We start from the raw sequence: 15,934 nt of genomic DNA, 5'->3' as shown, positions 1-15,934 counted from the left end.
AAGTTCGCCCACAGCCACAGACGTGCCTCATCTGCCCTTTGGATTCAGAACCCTCGGCAGCTATGCGAGAGCTAAGGTACATTCAATCCTAAGAATGTTTAAATTTAAAAATGTACGACTTATTTGGAGCTCCTAAAGCAGCATTGGTTTGTCCTAATATACGTGTGCATGTGTGTGTGTGTGTGTGTATGTGTGTGTGCATGTGTGTGTGTGTGTGTGTGTATGTGTGTGTGTGTGTATGTGTGTGTGTGTGTGTGTGTGTGTATGTGTGTGTGTGTATGTGTGTGTGTGTGTATGTGTGTGTGTGTGTGTGTGTGTGTATGTGTGTGTGTGTGTGTGTGTGTATGTGTGTGTGTGTGTGTGTGTGTGTATGTGTGTGTGTGTGTGTGTGTGTGTATGTGTGTGTGTGTGTATGTGTGTGTGTGTGTGTGTGTGTGTGTGTGTGTGTGTATGTGTGTGTGTGTGTGTGTGTGTATGTGTGTGTGTGTGTGTGTGTGTGTGTGTGTATGTGTGTGTGTGTGTGTGTGTGTATGTATGTGTGTGTGTGTGTGTGTGTGTGTGTGTGTATGTGTGTGTGTGTGTGTGTGTGTGTGTGTACACCCAGGATCGTAGCTTTGGCTGCAAAGTGTGCGGGAAAGTGTTTAAGCGCTCGTCCACCCTGTCCACACACCTCCTCATCCACTCAGACACTCGACCCTACCCGTGCCAGTACTGCGGGAAAAGATTTCACCAGAAGTCAGACATGAAGAAGCACACCTTCATACACACAGGTGAGAGGAAACACGGCAGGAATCCATTTTGAATTCTCACCTGTGGCTGTACGAGGCTGTGAACATGTTTAATTCAGCTACATAGTTTGAGTTTTCAGTATAGGGCCTATTGGGGATTAACTCACTTTTGGCCAGCCTCTAGTGGCCACATGATGAACTGCATGTTTTTTTTTCAGGGGCACTCCTGCATTGGTTTCATTTCTCACCTGGTTGTTACCACTCTGTCCTGACCCACTTTTACCCCCTTGCTCTTCCCCTCAGGTGAGAAACCACACATGTGCAAGGTGTGCGGTAAAGGATTCAGCCAGAGCTCCAACCTCATCACACACAGCCGGAAGCACAGCAGCTACCGGCCGTTCAGCTGCTCCCACTGTCAGCTCAGCTTCCAGCGCAGGATCGACCTGCAGCGCCACCGAGAGACGCAATGTGGTTATGGAGACATTTACACCCAAAATGAGTCCATTATGCAATGACATGCTCGTTTAAAGTTACATTTGTAAATCATTTTTAAAACAGTACTGGATGTAAAAATAAGAACATACACATCAAGATAAGACATGCATGCTTAATAATGGAAGTAATAAAACTTCAATTATTTTGACTTGTTGGTTTTGTTTTTTGGTGTTGAGAAAGTTTTTTTTTGCTTCTATAAAGCATCCTAAAACATTACATTTTCAGGACACCCACTGCAGAAACTCATCCACAAATAACTCTGTGATTATTTCACCTCGGGCAAAAGTGTCCAATTAGAGAACAGTATCCAATCTTGTTGTGTAATTTTTAGGTATTATTTCCTCGGGAAAGTGTGTGAATGTTATGTTTTTTTGGAAAGGAGGCAGCCTTAAAACTCTGAGGCTCCCGAAAGAGATAACAGATGATGATTACTGCAAAAGGTTGCATTGCACCCTCATTTTAAAATTTCCGCACCCTCAATTAAATGGGTGCAAAAAAAGAAAGATCTTTTTTTTCTTTACAAGTAATCAGGACTTTCAAATGACAACAGTGACTCAGATCCATGATCTGATGGTCATGACATGTGCATGTGACCTGTCTGTTCACTGGGGACCCAAAGCGAGACGCCGGGCGCCATAACCCCAACGCTATTTTTCCTTGCTGCACCCCCTTAAACCTCAGATGCACCTTAAGTCATTTTGTTCTAGAACCAGGCGAGCCTACATTGCAGTTGTATGTCTGTGTTATGAGCTCTGCTGCCCCCTAGTTGCAAAATGTATGCAATCACTGCTTTAAAAAAAAAGAATTATTATCAGCACATTAATTCCCATTTTGTTTTTGTTGTTTGTGATTTTAGAGTGAAACAAGTCAACACAGCTCTCAGGTCATTCAATATGTTTTTATTTACCAACAGAAAACAACACATATACAGAAGTACATAGATGTAACATCCAGCTGATTCACAGTTACACCACAAACACTAAAAATGACTGTACATAACACTGACTCTACAAAAAAGACACCAACAGTCACATCTCATGACCTTTGACCTTGTGTGCCAGCTTTCAGGAGACGTTGTGGTTTCAGTCCGGGGCGCTGTAACCAGGTTTGAGATCTCGTTCAGTCCTGATAAAGGCTCCTCGAGCATCGAGCCAGTTTCAGAATGACTGGATGCAGAATGTTTTGCAGCATCACACGAACAACTTTGCTCTCACAATACACTGATGACTAACACTGCTCAAACACTCCTTTGCACTCACACAAACACACACATGGGCAGCTGTGCTCACACACACACAAACGTGGTAAGAACCTCTGTTCCAGTTCTCTTCTGTCAGATTTGCAGGGAGGAAATCCTGAGAAAGAGATAAAAGAATCAAACTGTTCAGACACATCAAAGCTGAAATCTGCAGGTGCTGCCTGATGCTGATACAGTTTCTGGAACTGTTGATGATTCTAACCACTTTAGTTTATTTTAAACACGGCTGTGACATTAGGTTCAATGTGTTGTGTGGAGGAGGAGTAATCTGATACGTTTGTTGATCATGTTTTTAGTGTCTTTAAGGTTGTAATGATACCAGTATTTTAAACTCTCGGTCAAAAAAAAGGTCAAAAGTTTTTGACCTCTAAAGAGCAAGGTTAACTGCAGTACTCGTTTTAAAGGGGCAGTATGTAACTCTGACACCTAGTGGTTAAAATGGGTACTGCAGTCCAAATTCTAAACATTGTAGAGAGCTGTCTCTCCCCCCTCCTCTCACAGGTCACCATGTGGTGGACTCTGAAGCTTCAGTGTTTATCCAGCTCTGCATGGGTCTGTAAACCTTTCTGTGTTCTAACCTCTCTCCATTTTTCAAAAGCATCTCCAATATTGATCCTAGTTTGACACGTTTCTGCTCGTGGAGCTTATTAGAAACATGCAGAGGCTTTTTAGGTCGGGTACAATCACTTCTATCTGAACCACTTCTCTTGACCCGCTTCCATCGCTGCAACACCTGTTGACCTGATAACTGCTCTCATATCTGACAAACTGAGGGGCGTCAAAAACGGCCGTGTAGGGGGGGTCGCCTTAAAAGCGCCTACCTTCTCTGGTCCAAACAAATCCAGAGCATTCAGGAGCAGAATCTAAAGTTAGAAGGAGGACATACTGGCTGCTGCATTGTTGTCAGAGAAGCCAGCACTTCAACATAGCATGTTTCCTTAATGTCTCTAACATTTTAAATGCCGGTCCTGGTCAGCTCTTACCTCTACACGGAGCTCGAGGACTGATCAGACAGTGAAATGGGATTCCAGATGTTTTGACCTTCATAAGTCTGACCCGTGTGGTGCCCGTCTCCTCCAAGTGACGCTGAACGTGCCCCTTTAAAAAACATTTACATAGTCTCTTATAGTGTGTTTGTTAGTGACAGAAAGAAGCAGATCTTCTTACCTGTATTATTATAGATGCACCAAAGCCCCCCCATAAGCATGACCCCCATCATGAAGGCAGTGAAGACGATTCCAACCAAAGGTCCGGTGGGGATCACAGGACCTGGATACAAAAGCATGACGGGTGAAACAGTCTCACAGAAACCCTGGAACATGAATGAATAAATGATACTCACTGCTTTGCTCTGGGTCTTGATCTGTCAGCGGAGACACGCTCAGTCGTTTTGTTCTTTGGCCAGTAGGGGGCCTCGGCTGTTTGGGAGCCAGTGAACTGATGGGCTGGGTGACGACCATGGGCCTGGAGAGGTTTCTGATCTCACACTGCGGTTGGATTCAAAATAGGATTATTAGTAATGCTGTTCTTGAGGTCTGTGACTTACTGAAGAGATATTTTTTCATATTAACGTAAACTAGACATGATGTATTTGAGTGTAAGCTTTCTTTCTTTTTCTAACTTAGAGTGTGATATAAAATTCAATGCCTTCCTGGTTCTTGTGTTTTAGATAAATGGTCAGATTGGACCATCAATCAGGCCAAGGGGAACTGGCATCAGGCCGAGGGGAACTGGCATCGGGTAGTCCCTAGAGCACCTCTTCTTTTTGCATTCCTTACACAGGATGTAAACAAAGTAACGCTGGTTCAGCGTGTCAATCAATGCTTTGTCGTTGTTAGCAGAGAGCCCTCCCTGAGACGGATGTGAGTCTCCTCCTCCTTATCATCAGACTTTGGGACACACTCTTTACATGTAACAGTTCCATATTTTCCAGTATTTAAATGTTTCATGTATGTGTATTTGACAGGATGATTTGTGTTCTTAGGTTTAAAATGTAACCATTGAGTGTGAACTGTTTAAGTACCTGACGCCCGGGCGATCTGGATACAAGTGGAGGGATTTGTATCCCACCCTGACAGTCACTCTGTACGGTCTCCTCCATCGGCTCCCTTCTTACGGAGTCAGAGACACACAGGCGGAGGCTGCAGTGGAGGAACTGCACAGAGTTGTTGTAAACTGGTCGCAGGATGAAGCTAAATCTAAGGGGAGCTATCGCCTCCTCTGCCGTCGTACTTCTCTTTTCCATCCTTGTTGCAGCTGCTTCCCTGCTTCTTTCAGTCTTGTGTTGCACTGAGACCCCTCCTCCCTTGTAAAAGATACTGCTTTTTCCCATTCGCTCTACGTCTTCATTTTCCTTTTCTAGTTCACCTTCACCCTCGTCTTTCTCTGTTGTTTTTGTCTTTTTAGCAAGTGTAACAGAGGGGTCTGAGGAACAGCCGTCCCTCATGACAGTCCAGAAACTAGACTTTTTGGGGTCTGAGATAGGAGAGACCACACATGACTTCACCTCCAGGATGTCAATGAAGGGCCCTTCAGCTGAAATCTGTAGAGCAGTAATGAAGGACACAAAGTCAAATGTCTGGACAAAAGGATAAGTATGGACTATGTACTAGGTAAGTTTGAAGCAAATTTCTACCTCAACATAGACTCGGTGGTCCGCAGTAATGATACAGGGTCCGATCCGCCCCTGCTCATATCCCTCAGTGACAAAAAGCCTCATAACAAGAACAGGCCCATATTTGTAGCTGGATGTTGGTAGATGGCTCGGTGCAGGATCAGGCCTCTGACCCTTGGATGGCCAGGAAACAGGCCCCACCCGGGGAAAGTTTATATTTCCTTCATTACCTTCATCCAGGCTGGAGGGGACAGGGTCTGCAGCCAGGCAGCTGAACTGTGAATGATTATATTTAATAATTAAAGATTTAAACATTTTTAAACAAAAAATAAAGGTAGACAGACACATCTACACACACATAGATATCTCACATGTATGCCGAATGGACTTCTGCTCTTCTTCTCTGTCTCGTTTAGTGCAATAAAGGTCTGCGGCTTCTCTCTCCATAATAAAACCTGGTGACAAAGGAGGGAAAAGAGGAACATCCATACTGCATGTGATAATTCACTGATACAAATAAGGCCAAGGTGTCTACACTGACTCTTATCTAAAACAACAAACGGTATGTAAAATCGTAAAAAGTCATTTTGTAATGCTATTGGTGTTTTTTTCTGTTTACATTATTTCTTCTGGGAACATCATCTACAAAAAAACATGAATCTTCAAACATTATGACACACAGCAGTTTGTAACAAAAAATGTCTAGTCAAAGTCTCCTGTTTGGTGTCATCATCCATGAGAAAAAAACAAAAATGTACATCGCTATGCTGATGACACCCAGATGTTTGTATCAAAAATAGTTTTCTGGATCAATACAGTCTTTTGTGACATCATTTACGAGTAATAATAGTGATTCTTACGCTGATGACACTCAGCTATAAGTGTCGAAATAGATTTCTGGTTACATGCTCCCTTCTTGAGACATCATTCAAAACTAGGAACATCGTACACAAATATTTCAAATTTGAATCTTTACGCTGATGACACCCGGCTGTTTGTACCAAATTTATGTTCTGGTTACATCTTGCCTTCAGGGAACTTCATTTATAAGTAATAATAGTTATTACGCTGATGACACAACGCTATATGTACTAAATTGTTTTCTGGATACACACTCCCTTTTAGTTACATGATTATGAAACGTCACTGATTATATTGTTATGCTGATGACACCAAGCTGTATGTACCAAAAACACTAAAAACATTTCAGCTTTCCTACCTCAAAGTATAAATAAATCTTCTTCTTACCTTAAAACGTTACTCATGTTTTTTTTTTATTCTGTGTTGATTTACGTAATTCTGATTATTTATCTAAGATGTTTTCCTTTTGTGGTGGAATGGTACAGAATGCTCCTGAAAGTATATCTGGTGTCAAATCTGGTTATTACCGGATGAACAAAAGATACATTTTAGCATTTTGAATACATATTTTTATTCAATGCTTCTGGCACTTTGGCTCACAAAATTCTGCTCTGTGCGGCATCCTATTTTAGACTTAAACTCAGCACTGTTCTGGTCATAATGACCCAGGTCACAACCTGACTAGGGACATCTACCACTTACCACAATAGTCAATTATGCGCCTTGTGTGTGCATTTCTACCACTCTGTGATTGAGTGTAGCCTTATTTTGATTTCATATATCTTTTCCCCCCTGGTGCTCTAAAAGCATCACATGTTTCAGTTTCTGACATTTTCAGCTTCTTTTATGACCATTTTCTGCCTTTGTTTCCGTTGTCATACTCAGAGGATAAGGAAGGATAACATACATCTTCCAGAATTCTCTATCTCTATCTGTTTTTCTCATTGCTTTCTGTCAAGTTTATGCATCTCACCATGTTTTTGTACTGCACCCCTCTGGGCTGTGGCAGGATCACACCCTCCGTCCCACAGGAAATGACCGGGAACACCAACAGGAAATGGCTCCCATTAGACTCAGCCTGGCACGTCGAGTCCCGAAGAGTTACAGCGGCAACTGGGACCGACAAGCTCTGTGGGAAAGGACCGACGTTACATTCAAATGGAATAGTTTGATAAGAGCAGAATTTAAAAATGTAATAAATTAACAAAGTTTTAATAAAGAGATCGTTAACTTCAGTAGTAAAGTTGGAGGTTCTTTGTAGAGTTTGAATAGAAGTTAACCGTTTCACATAACTTGGTAACTAGCATGATTTTGAAAGTAGTATTCCCTCAGTGCTCCGTCTGCACCCACCCCCTCCCCTCTTTGCTCCATCTAAAGCCATGCCCCCTCACTTACATCCCTCCAGAAGTGGACCTCAGCTCATCTCTTGCATTGTGTAGAAACTACGTCGTCTCATGTCTCATTCAGCGGTAAATAAACTCACAGTCTAAACTCCTAAAGTCATCGGTGATGCACTTTGAGTGTGAGCTAGAGCACGCAAGAGGTAGAGAGCGAGCAGGGAGACAGGGAGGAGTGTGTCCTTTTTCAGAGAACATGAGTTATTAATGTCTGTCAGGACATAAAGACAATTTACACCAAAATCTTAAAAAGTGGATCTGGAGGAAATGAACAACCCTGCCTGTAGTGTCATTGGTTTGGCTTTCTAGTCTTTGTTAAATCACAACTTATAAGAATCTTCTTCCTTTATTTTTTAAAATGAATTGTTAAAATATAAAACTGCATGTAACGCTGAGGTGTAAAGACCTGCAGGATTTGTTGGTCGAGGATCACTTCGAGGCGTCCATCCTCACACTGCACCGCAAAACTCTCTCGACCCCCTCCTGCTCCGTCTCCAGCGTTTAACCACTGTCTCAGCCTGCGCTCCTCCACCCAGGGAGGCTTCACCACCCGAGGAATCATCCCTGCAACCTCCTCTGTGGTACAGACGGCGAGGAGACAAGGAGACAGCCATGAGGAAACGTTCAAAACTACAATATGTCCTCATTTGACACACATGGAGTGATGGACTCGTAAAGTAAATAAAAATGAGAACAAAGATGGAGTCAAAATAAAACAGAAGATTTCAGGTCACTCACACGGTGATGGAAACAAGAGACACACAGGGGTCCTGACCTGTCCCGCCCCCGGCCAGCTGGATCACAAAGCGATTGGCCAGGTCAGCCTCAGTGTATGATGTCACCTTGCTGTAGCCGCTCTCATTGGCCCACCGGAGCAGGTCAGGTACGCTGGACAGGTCAGAGTTCAGTGAGCTGGACAGGGTGAGGTCAGGCTCAGGTGGGTAAGGCGGAGAGATGGTGTTGGAGGACTGGAGAAAAAAAGGAAAATTGAAGATTCATGCAGTAGACAGAAAAAGTGTGTGTAGTGAAGAAGTGCAGACGGAGCACTGAGGGAATGCTACTTTCAATATCATGCAATTTTTAGAAAATTACCAACCCTGCCTTTAATGCTCTATAGATAAAGTGGATTGGATTGATGTATGATGTTGTGTTTTCAAAAAGCAAAGAGAGGAGGACTCCTTACATGAACAGAGATATGACCCCGGACCCCATGAGACACGATGGCCCAGTTCACCGGCACCGAGCTGCTGAGAATCAGCACAACATTCAGGGTTTTTGAGTTGGCCACCGGGGGCACCAGAGAGACAACAACCTCCACCTGTAGGAAACTGAAGAAGAAACAACAGTTAACGTTTACATGGCCATACTGTACATATTGTTGTTGTCAGGGCGGTCTGAGGAGTCGGGGTCTCACCCGCAGAGTCCTGAGCCGGCTGAATGGAGTTTGATCACGTGGACTTCAGGACCGATCCCACCTGCTGACGTGTCGGAGCAGCACTGCACTTCCTGTGGCTGCAGGTCAGAGATCACGTAGTTGTGAGAGAGGAACATGGACTGCAGCTTGCAAGCAGCAGGACGTCTCGGATCTATAGAATAAAGACAGAGCAAGAGGATTTATGGATATCTATAAAGTCTTTCTGTCAGTCCGATCAACCTCAGCTCTCTGATACATATTACATTCCTTTTATGTTTGTCATATGATAGTATGGACTGATGTTTAGCATAGACTGAATATGAGATGTAGCCAAAACAGTAAGCTCCTCTGATGTTAAAAAATTTAATAATTTTTAAAAGATGCAGTTCCTCGAGTGTCCACTTGAGGCGGCCTCCAAAAGTGAGTCAATATCCAATAAGGTAGCATATTAAAGTAAACATGTTGCCATTTGTAAATGTTATCTATTTTCCTCTTACTTGGCTAGGCTAGCTGTTTCCTCATGCTAAGCTAGGCTAACTAGCCAACGGCTCTAGCTCTAAACACGTGTAAATATTTATTGAAAAGAGGTGAAGAGTGATTTCAATCTTTGCATCAAACTGACATCAAGAGAATTTCCAAAATGTCAACAAACTGGGCGATCAATCTGAGCTAACACTGATGGATCCTTTAAAGTCTTTATATGTGATTTTTTGATCCAGCAGATGTCGCCCTTGAGCACCAGCATGAAACCAAAACAACTGGCGCTGCATTGTTGTGTTAGCATGCTAATGCTAGCGATCTTTATTCTGCTCGTATCTTCACACTGCATGTAAATTTACCTGAAATGAGCGTGATCTAGAAACACAGTTAAGCAGTGAGTACAGTATGTTATTCTTCTTTTCTCTAGTCCCTCAATTAAACAACTTTTATACACGAGGGGAGGAGTCAGCCGGCCGTCCGGGCGATGTAAACAAAGTGAAGATAGGACTCTGAAAACTCTGAAAACATCACAGACAGTGGGACTCGGGTGTTACACCCATTGTAGACAGTCATGACTCACAGAGTTATTTTCAGAGGAGATACTTGATTTCTATATTTAAGTGTGAAGAATCACATTAAGACTTTAAATAATGATCATCTAGATATCGTTATTTTTTGTTTTTCATGTTTTGTTGTTGCTCGTGTCTTTCACTCTCTTCCAGACTGAATAAAATCTGTACTGTGGAAACTCACCCTCTCCCAGTTTGACGTAGACTCGGTTGCCGTGGGTCGAGTGGGTCATAGAGGACAGGTTGCCGTGGTGCTTCAGAGCCCAGCGGTGCAATGCTCGCGGACCGAAAGGCAGCGACTTCACGCTGTGGACGTGCACGTGCAGGGAGCGGGACTGAACGCTGGAGTTGGAGGAAACCTAACAGAGGAAGACAGAACCTTTTTCCAGCAGAGGGAACTTTAACACTTAGTGGGATTAAACTTTTCTGCTCGCTGAGACTGACCTGAACCTGCACGGGGAGGTTCGGGGGGAGTCTCTCGGCCTCTAGACACCAGGCGACCGGGAGCTTTGAGCTGAGCAGCAGGTGGAGAGCTCTGACAGGGGAGGGGGTCGGAGACAAAGGCTTCAGCAACACCGTCACCTGCAGACAGAAGAGCCCAGGGTGGGAGACAGTGGAGGTGTAAAGTATTCTGTCATTATGTTGTTTTTTGACAGAATGCACTCAAAAAAAAGAAAAGTCCATCCTCTCAGTCCTTTTCAGAAAATGTGTGCTCAAACAGGCCGTTTGGAGATTTTCCCTTCATGACATCACAAAGGGCAGTAGCCCCTCCCCCAGGTGGGTGACACTCCCACAGCTAGGTGTTTGTTCTGCCCTCTGAGTCTGCCTTCTCACCGTAAACAATAGGACATGGAGCGAGAAAGACAGAGACACCCAAGCCCTTCCAGAGAGGGGGCGTGGTCAGACACAGCTCATTTACATATTTAAAGGTACAGACACAGAAACAGCCTGTTCTGAGCAGGGCTGAAATAGAGGGGTTTATAGACATGATCAAATACAGGATCAGAGTGGATTTAGAACAAGAAACTTCACACACATGTTTTGAGGAGCTCTGAGACTTATTTACACTGAAGAAGAGGAGGAGGATATGTGGAAATTATTACATATTTTAATAAATTTGCTTTCAGATGTAACTTCACACATTAGCTCACCAAGACTTCCTGAGATTTTATTTGGAGGCTTGCAGAAAAAAAGTCTGGATAAAGTTGTGTGTAGTGACTTTTGTGCATGTGTGAAAGCAGCTTTTGATTTCTTCGTTAACTGAATTTTTTTTAAAAATTTTTACCTTGTTCTCGGGGCTGTTGGTTGCCCTCCCCACTGCGATTACATGAGTCTCCTTGTTTCCTCGTTCTCTGGCAGCACAGCCCGGACCGGCCTCAAACCTCTCCAGCAGACCCTGAACAGGGTGTCGAACCCCTGCTTGACCCTCCACAGAGCAGAGCAGAACTTCCCCCTGAGCTGAGGAGGGACAGGGGATGCCGGATTGTGATATCTATTCTTTAATGTCAGACAGAGAGACGAGAGAGGCTGGCTAACTCTCTTGTTGTTTCTTTTTGCCTTTTTCATGCCATAACTCTTAAATTCCTCTCTGATGTGTCTGATATGAGCAGTCTGAACATGTAATCCTTGCTCCAGGGGGCTGGACACTTTTCTAGAAGAAACATTTTTTACATTCAAATAAAGACTTTGAGCTGGTGACGGCCCGAGCAGAGGAAATACCTCGTCTGATACTTTAAATGAAATGACATTTTTCTGCAGAGCGATGCTGCCAAAGTATGACCCCTTTAAACCGAGAACAATGCTGAAGGCTTTTTATTATGAGATACTCAGACTATTGCACCTCTCCTCTAACCGTCCCTCCCAAGACAATCTGGTTTCATTCAGAGCATCGCGTCACTTTTACACTCTGCTGGCTGAAATACACAAACATGCACAAACTGGATCCAATGGACATGCCCTAAAGGGGGGCTCCTCTGCAGTGCTCGGAAAGTGATCTGGCACCTCTCCAGCTACCTGACCAAGTTCCAGACCTGGTCCACAGCCGGACTAGAACCGACAACTTTCCTGTTCCCAACCCAAGTCCCTACAGACCGAGAGACTGCCGCCCTAAAACATGAACAGTGTGCAGACCTTTTCTTTTTGTTTTTATCTTGCTGTTTGCAAAGTTTGTCACACTGTTTTTTTGTTGTTGCCATCACTCTATGATCTTCAGATTCTGGGCTGCGTCTCTAGAAGGTGAACTAAACTTATTTTGAATCAGGAAGTCGAACTGAAGTTCTCACCTGTCGTTCTCTTGCTGAGCAGGAGGAGACAGGAAGCGGTCCATCCAAGCAGAGACAGTGAACGCATCATGAGGGGTTCAGTGTTAGACCGAATGTGTCGACTCTTTTTACATCCTGATGAACAGAAACATCAAAACAAACACTTTGAAGCTCGTCTGTGAGCATCGACTGTGACTCCTCTTTTAATTCTTTCTTTTTTTTTACATTTTATGAACATCAGATACGTACAGCAAAGTCGAGTTTAATTTTAAATCACATTATAAAACATCTCATGTTGACCCTGTACGACCACAAAGAGAACTGATGAACACAATCAAACATGAACAATCAAATATTAGAATGAAACAAGTTACAGCAAAGATAAAAACAGAAATAGAATCTGAATAATAATCATAATAATTTTAGTCTTTTTCTGGGATTTCAAAATAAAAGTGAGTTTAGGAATTAACCAAATACTTAAGATGTGAATGATGTTATACACAGCAAAAAACAACAACAATCTAATATGAGTACAGAGATATAATATATAGATTTCCTGTATGATGAGAATTTACGTTTTTGGTATTTAAAGAAAAGTTTTTCGTTTCTTCAGAACTTTTACTTTGGCAGACATTTTTAAAAGTTAACACCTGTCGTGTTTAAAGTTTATTTCAGGAAAAGGAAACATCTCCTGGACTGAACACGAGAAGAGAAGAGAAGTAGGACTCACCTGCGGCGCAGCGCGGACCCTCTGCTGATCCAGCTGCTGCTTCAGGCTCCTCTGAGCGCCACGAGCACACGCCTCCTCATTTCATAAACACACACACACACACACACACACACACACACACACGCACGCAACCCCACGAGCCACACAAAACACTCAACTGTCAGCCACTCTCGTCTCCATCCAGCTGATGTGAGTTAACGTCCTAAGTAAGAGTTCTTTTTACGCACGGACTGAGCGCGAGTAGAAGAGGGGAGGGGGAGGGGTGAGGAGAGGAGGGAGGAGGGGAGGAGGCTGGATGTTTTGACTCAATCCAAGTAGTGATGGGAGGGACCGAGGGATGGTGTGACAGAGTGGAGAGAGGCATGGAGAGCAGAGGAAGAAAAGACTCTCCAAACGTAGATGGAAACAGGAAGGAGGTGATCAGGCGGAGAAGGAGGGGAGAGGAGGAGAGAGAGAGAGGGAGGGGGGGGGAGAGAGAGGGGAAGGGGGGCTCATGAGTTTGAGTGGCAGGTGAAATGTTTGGTTACAGCAGTTCTGATGGTAAGACTGAAATAAAGACAATATAATCAAATCTTTAAAACAAGTTAGATTTAGAAAAAAATGAAAACAAAAAAAATCACAATAAACTAACTCTGTTTTCATCTCCATTTTGTTTTGTTGTTAATCTTTGATAAGCATCTTTGAGTTCTCAGAAAGGTGCTGTATAAGTCTAATTATTATTATGTGTGTGTGTGTGTGTGTGTGTGTGTGTGTGTGTGTGTGTGTGTGTGTGTGTGTGTGTGTGTGTGTGTTAGATACCACTAGTTGTCATCAGGAAATGACAAAAGTGTAAAAAAAACCTGCCGCTTTAATCTCCCATTTTTCTTCTTTCCTAGAAGACAGCATCAACAGCAGCATCCCCCCCACCCCCCCCCCCCCCCACACACACACACACACACACACACACACACACGCCCTCTCTCACCCTCTGAGATTTATTGACATGAGGGATGTTTCCGATTTTTCTGATATTTTCCAAAAAAACATCAATCAGTGTTCTGCGTTTTGGTTGGAGGATAATTTGATGCCATTAAAATTCTATTTCCCATGAGGCCATTTTTTGATTTGACATCATGCCAGCATACCGGTCAGAGAGAGAGAGCGAGAGAGAGAGAGAGAGAGAGAGAGAGAGAGAGACACTCAGTCTGTAAAAAGAGTTGTTGGTGTACAACAGTTGTGGACGTCTGACTGTGAGAGTTGTCCACTCCGTCTGTTTGACGGTTGAAGTCACAGTGAAGGAGCTTCTTAAAGCTGGCAACATAAACCTATCACTGTGGTGTCATTCAGGGTTATCTGGAGGCACTGCAACTTAAAAATGGCGTGCACTGATTTGCTTTGCTTTTCCTCAAATGGCGGGATTCGGCCTTTAATGGAGGTTCCTCTTAAAAAGGATGGTGTGTTCAAAGTTTTACTCAGTTTGTTGAAGTCAGACGAGTCGTTCACAGGTCGGAGATCTGCGTCTGAGGTCAGATTGAAGTAGAGAGTAGAAGCAGTTCACACGGTTTGTTAAAGTCTTTAACTACGGCTGTAAAACTCCCTCACATCAGGACGTGGGTCGGACACATTTGTCTCCAACTCTTCATACGCTGGGCAACAATTATGTCAGATTTTATATTAAAGTCTTTCTATGTGATTCTTCACACTCAAATATATAAATCAAGTATCTCCTCTGAAAATAACTCTGTGAGTCATGACTGTCTACAATGGGTGTAACACCCGAGTCCCACTGTCTGTGATGTTTTCAGAGTTTTCAGAGTCCTATCTTCACTTTGTTTACATCGCCCGGACGGCCGGCTGACTCCTCCCCTCGTGTATAAAAGTTGTTTAATTGAGGGACTAGAGAAAAGAAGAATAACATACTGTACTCACTGCTTAACTGTGTTTCTAGATCACGCTCATTTCAGGTAAATTTACATGCAGTGTGAAGATACGAGCATAATAAAGATCGCTAGCATTAGCATGCTAACACAACAATGCAGCGCGAGTTGTTTTGATTTCATGCTGGTGCTCAAGGGCGACATCTGCTGGATCAAAAAATCACATATAAAGCCTTTAATCAGGATCCCTTTTCAAAATGTTTTCACCCAAAAATAACCGTAACTAAGCTCAGCCATCATCACGTCTTTGCACTCACATTGATTCAGCGATGGCGGGATATCGATGTCTCAGTCTGTGAGGTCACATTGTGTTTCGGCGTTGCAGAAGCGGGAGCTCCACATACACAGAGTCAGACATGATACTACCTCTGAAGACGGTACAGGAGGGGGGGTCCCTTTGTCCCCCCATTACTCCTCTATGAGTAGTCAGTCTGAGTAGAGCGATTATGATTTCTTTTTTTGCTTTTTTTGAAATGTCTCCGTTTTGTCTTTAAAAGTTTCCACACAAGAGTGAACAACCTAAGTTTCTTACTCGTTTTCTGATCGTTTCTGTTTCAAACAGTTTGCAGCTTTTTGAGTCTGTCATCTTTATTTTTTCTCCTCCCTGGTTGATTCTGAGAATAACTCCAGAGATGTTTGAAATGTTGATCAGTTCTGGACATTATTACTAAAAAACCAGCTGGGACTCACGCCCCCCCCCCCCCATCGATCTCTCCACACAATGCCTCTCCTCTCAGAGATGGAAAAATATTTCAGAAAACGGCCGCAGATAGGCGAGACGTTTGAAGGACTCGAATTACATCAAAATTATTTTTCTGCAGTCCATCAATCCAGTAACCAGCTGTCCCCCGCGGGTCAGAGTGACCTTTTCTCCAAATGAAATGAACATCTGTCTGCACTTCTGTGAAAATGTGAAATTATCTGAGAAGTTTTAGTTAACATCGGTTAAATCTGTCGCTCAGAACTTTGTCTGGTTTAACATCATGACGAAGAAATAATATCCCAAAAGGAGGTGGCTGGAAAGTCCATCCATCCATTATCTTTACCGCTTTCCCCGTTCCAGGTGGCAGAGGACTGGAGCCTACAAACACCTCAGGTCACACCTTCACATTCACACACTGATGGTCGAGGTCGCTGAGTAAAGTGACCATCAGAAGTAATCCATTCATACACATTCACACACGGCTGAAGAAGCAGCAGGAGCAACTTGC

At 43.5% G+C, this 15,934-nt stretch overlaps 2 protein-coding genes across 3 annotated transcripts in view; one reads left to right on the top strand and one right to left on the bottom strand.

Moving 5' to 3' along the window:
- Nucleotides 1-1,420, top strand: part of LOC132954032 (zinc finger protein Gfi-1b-like) — a 3,848-nt gene extending 2,428 nt beyond the window's left edge. Inside the window, exons 4-6 of the mRNA XM_061026464.1 lie at nt 1-76; nt 605-770; nt 1,032-1,420. The exon at nt 1-76 is cut by the window's left edge and continues 74 nt beyond it. Of these exons, the coding sequence (XP_060882447.1) occupies nt 1-76; nt 605-770; nt 1,032-1,243 (454 nt within the window). The 3' untranslated portion in view covers nt 1,244-1,420. The remainder of the gene's footprint in view (nt 77-604; nt 771-1,031) is intronic.
- Nucleotides 1,421-2,102: 682 nt separating this feature from the next.
- Nucleotides 2,103-13,061, bottom strand: engl (endoglin, like). 2 transcript variants are annotated; one of them, XM_061026795.1, is made up of 17 exons: nt 12,808-13,061; nt 12,099-12,212; nt 11,102-11,274; nt 10,261-10,398; nt 10,001-10,175; nt 8,768-8,939; nt 8,537-8,681; nt 8,129-8,321; nt 7,760-7,929; nt 6,930-7,085; nt 5,467-5,550; nt 5,117-5,371; nt 4,505-5,023; nt 3,824-3,968; nt 3,649-3,750; nt 3,465-3,579; nt 2,103-2,578 (listed from the first exon to the last, which is right to left on the bottom strand). In XM_061026795.1, the coding sequence occupies exons 2-16, from the start codon at nt 12,166-12,168 to the stop codon at nt 3,467-3,469; spliced, it is 2,610 nt and encodes an 869-aa protein (XP_060882778.1). In that variant the 5' UTR covers nt 12,169-12,212; nt 12,808-13,061; the 3' UTR covers nt 2,103-2,578; nt 3,465-3,466. The 2 variants fall into 2 exon arrangements, with proteins under 2 accessions (XP_060882778.1, XP_060882777.1); XM_061026794.1 differs by having other exon boundaries at nt 2,103-3,579.
- Nucleotides 13,062-15,934: the final 2,873 nt, after the last annotated feature.

The sequence above is a fragment of the Labrus mixtus genome, chromosome 20, assembly GCF_963584025.1.
Source record: "Labrus mixtus chromosome 20, fLabMix1.1, whole genome shotgun sequence".
Taxonomy (NCBI): domain Eukaryota; kingdom Metazoa; phylum Chordata; class Actinopteri; order Labriformes; family Labridae; genus Labrus; species Labrus mixtus.
This window is presented reverse-complemented; position numbering and strand designations above follow the sequence as displayed.

What these genes read in the sequence shown, in the direction of transcription:
- engl (XM_061026794.1), bottom strand. Translation starts at nt 12,168, where the DNA reads ATGATGCGTTCACTGTCTCTGCTTGGATGGACCGCTTCCTGTCTCCTC. An exon ending in GGGGTCATATCTCTGTTCAT is followed by an intron (nt 8,322 to 8,536) that starts GTAAGGAGTCCT and finishes TTTTTTCTCCAG; the next exon opens with TCCTCCAACACCATCTCTCC. An exon ending in ACCACCGAGTCTATGTTGAG is followed by an intron (nt 5,024 to 5,116) that starts GTAGAAATTTGC and finishes ACTGCTCTACAG; the next exon opens with ATTTCAGCTGAAGGGCCCTT.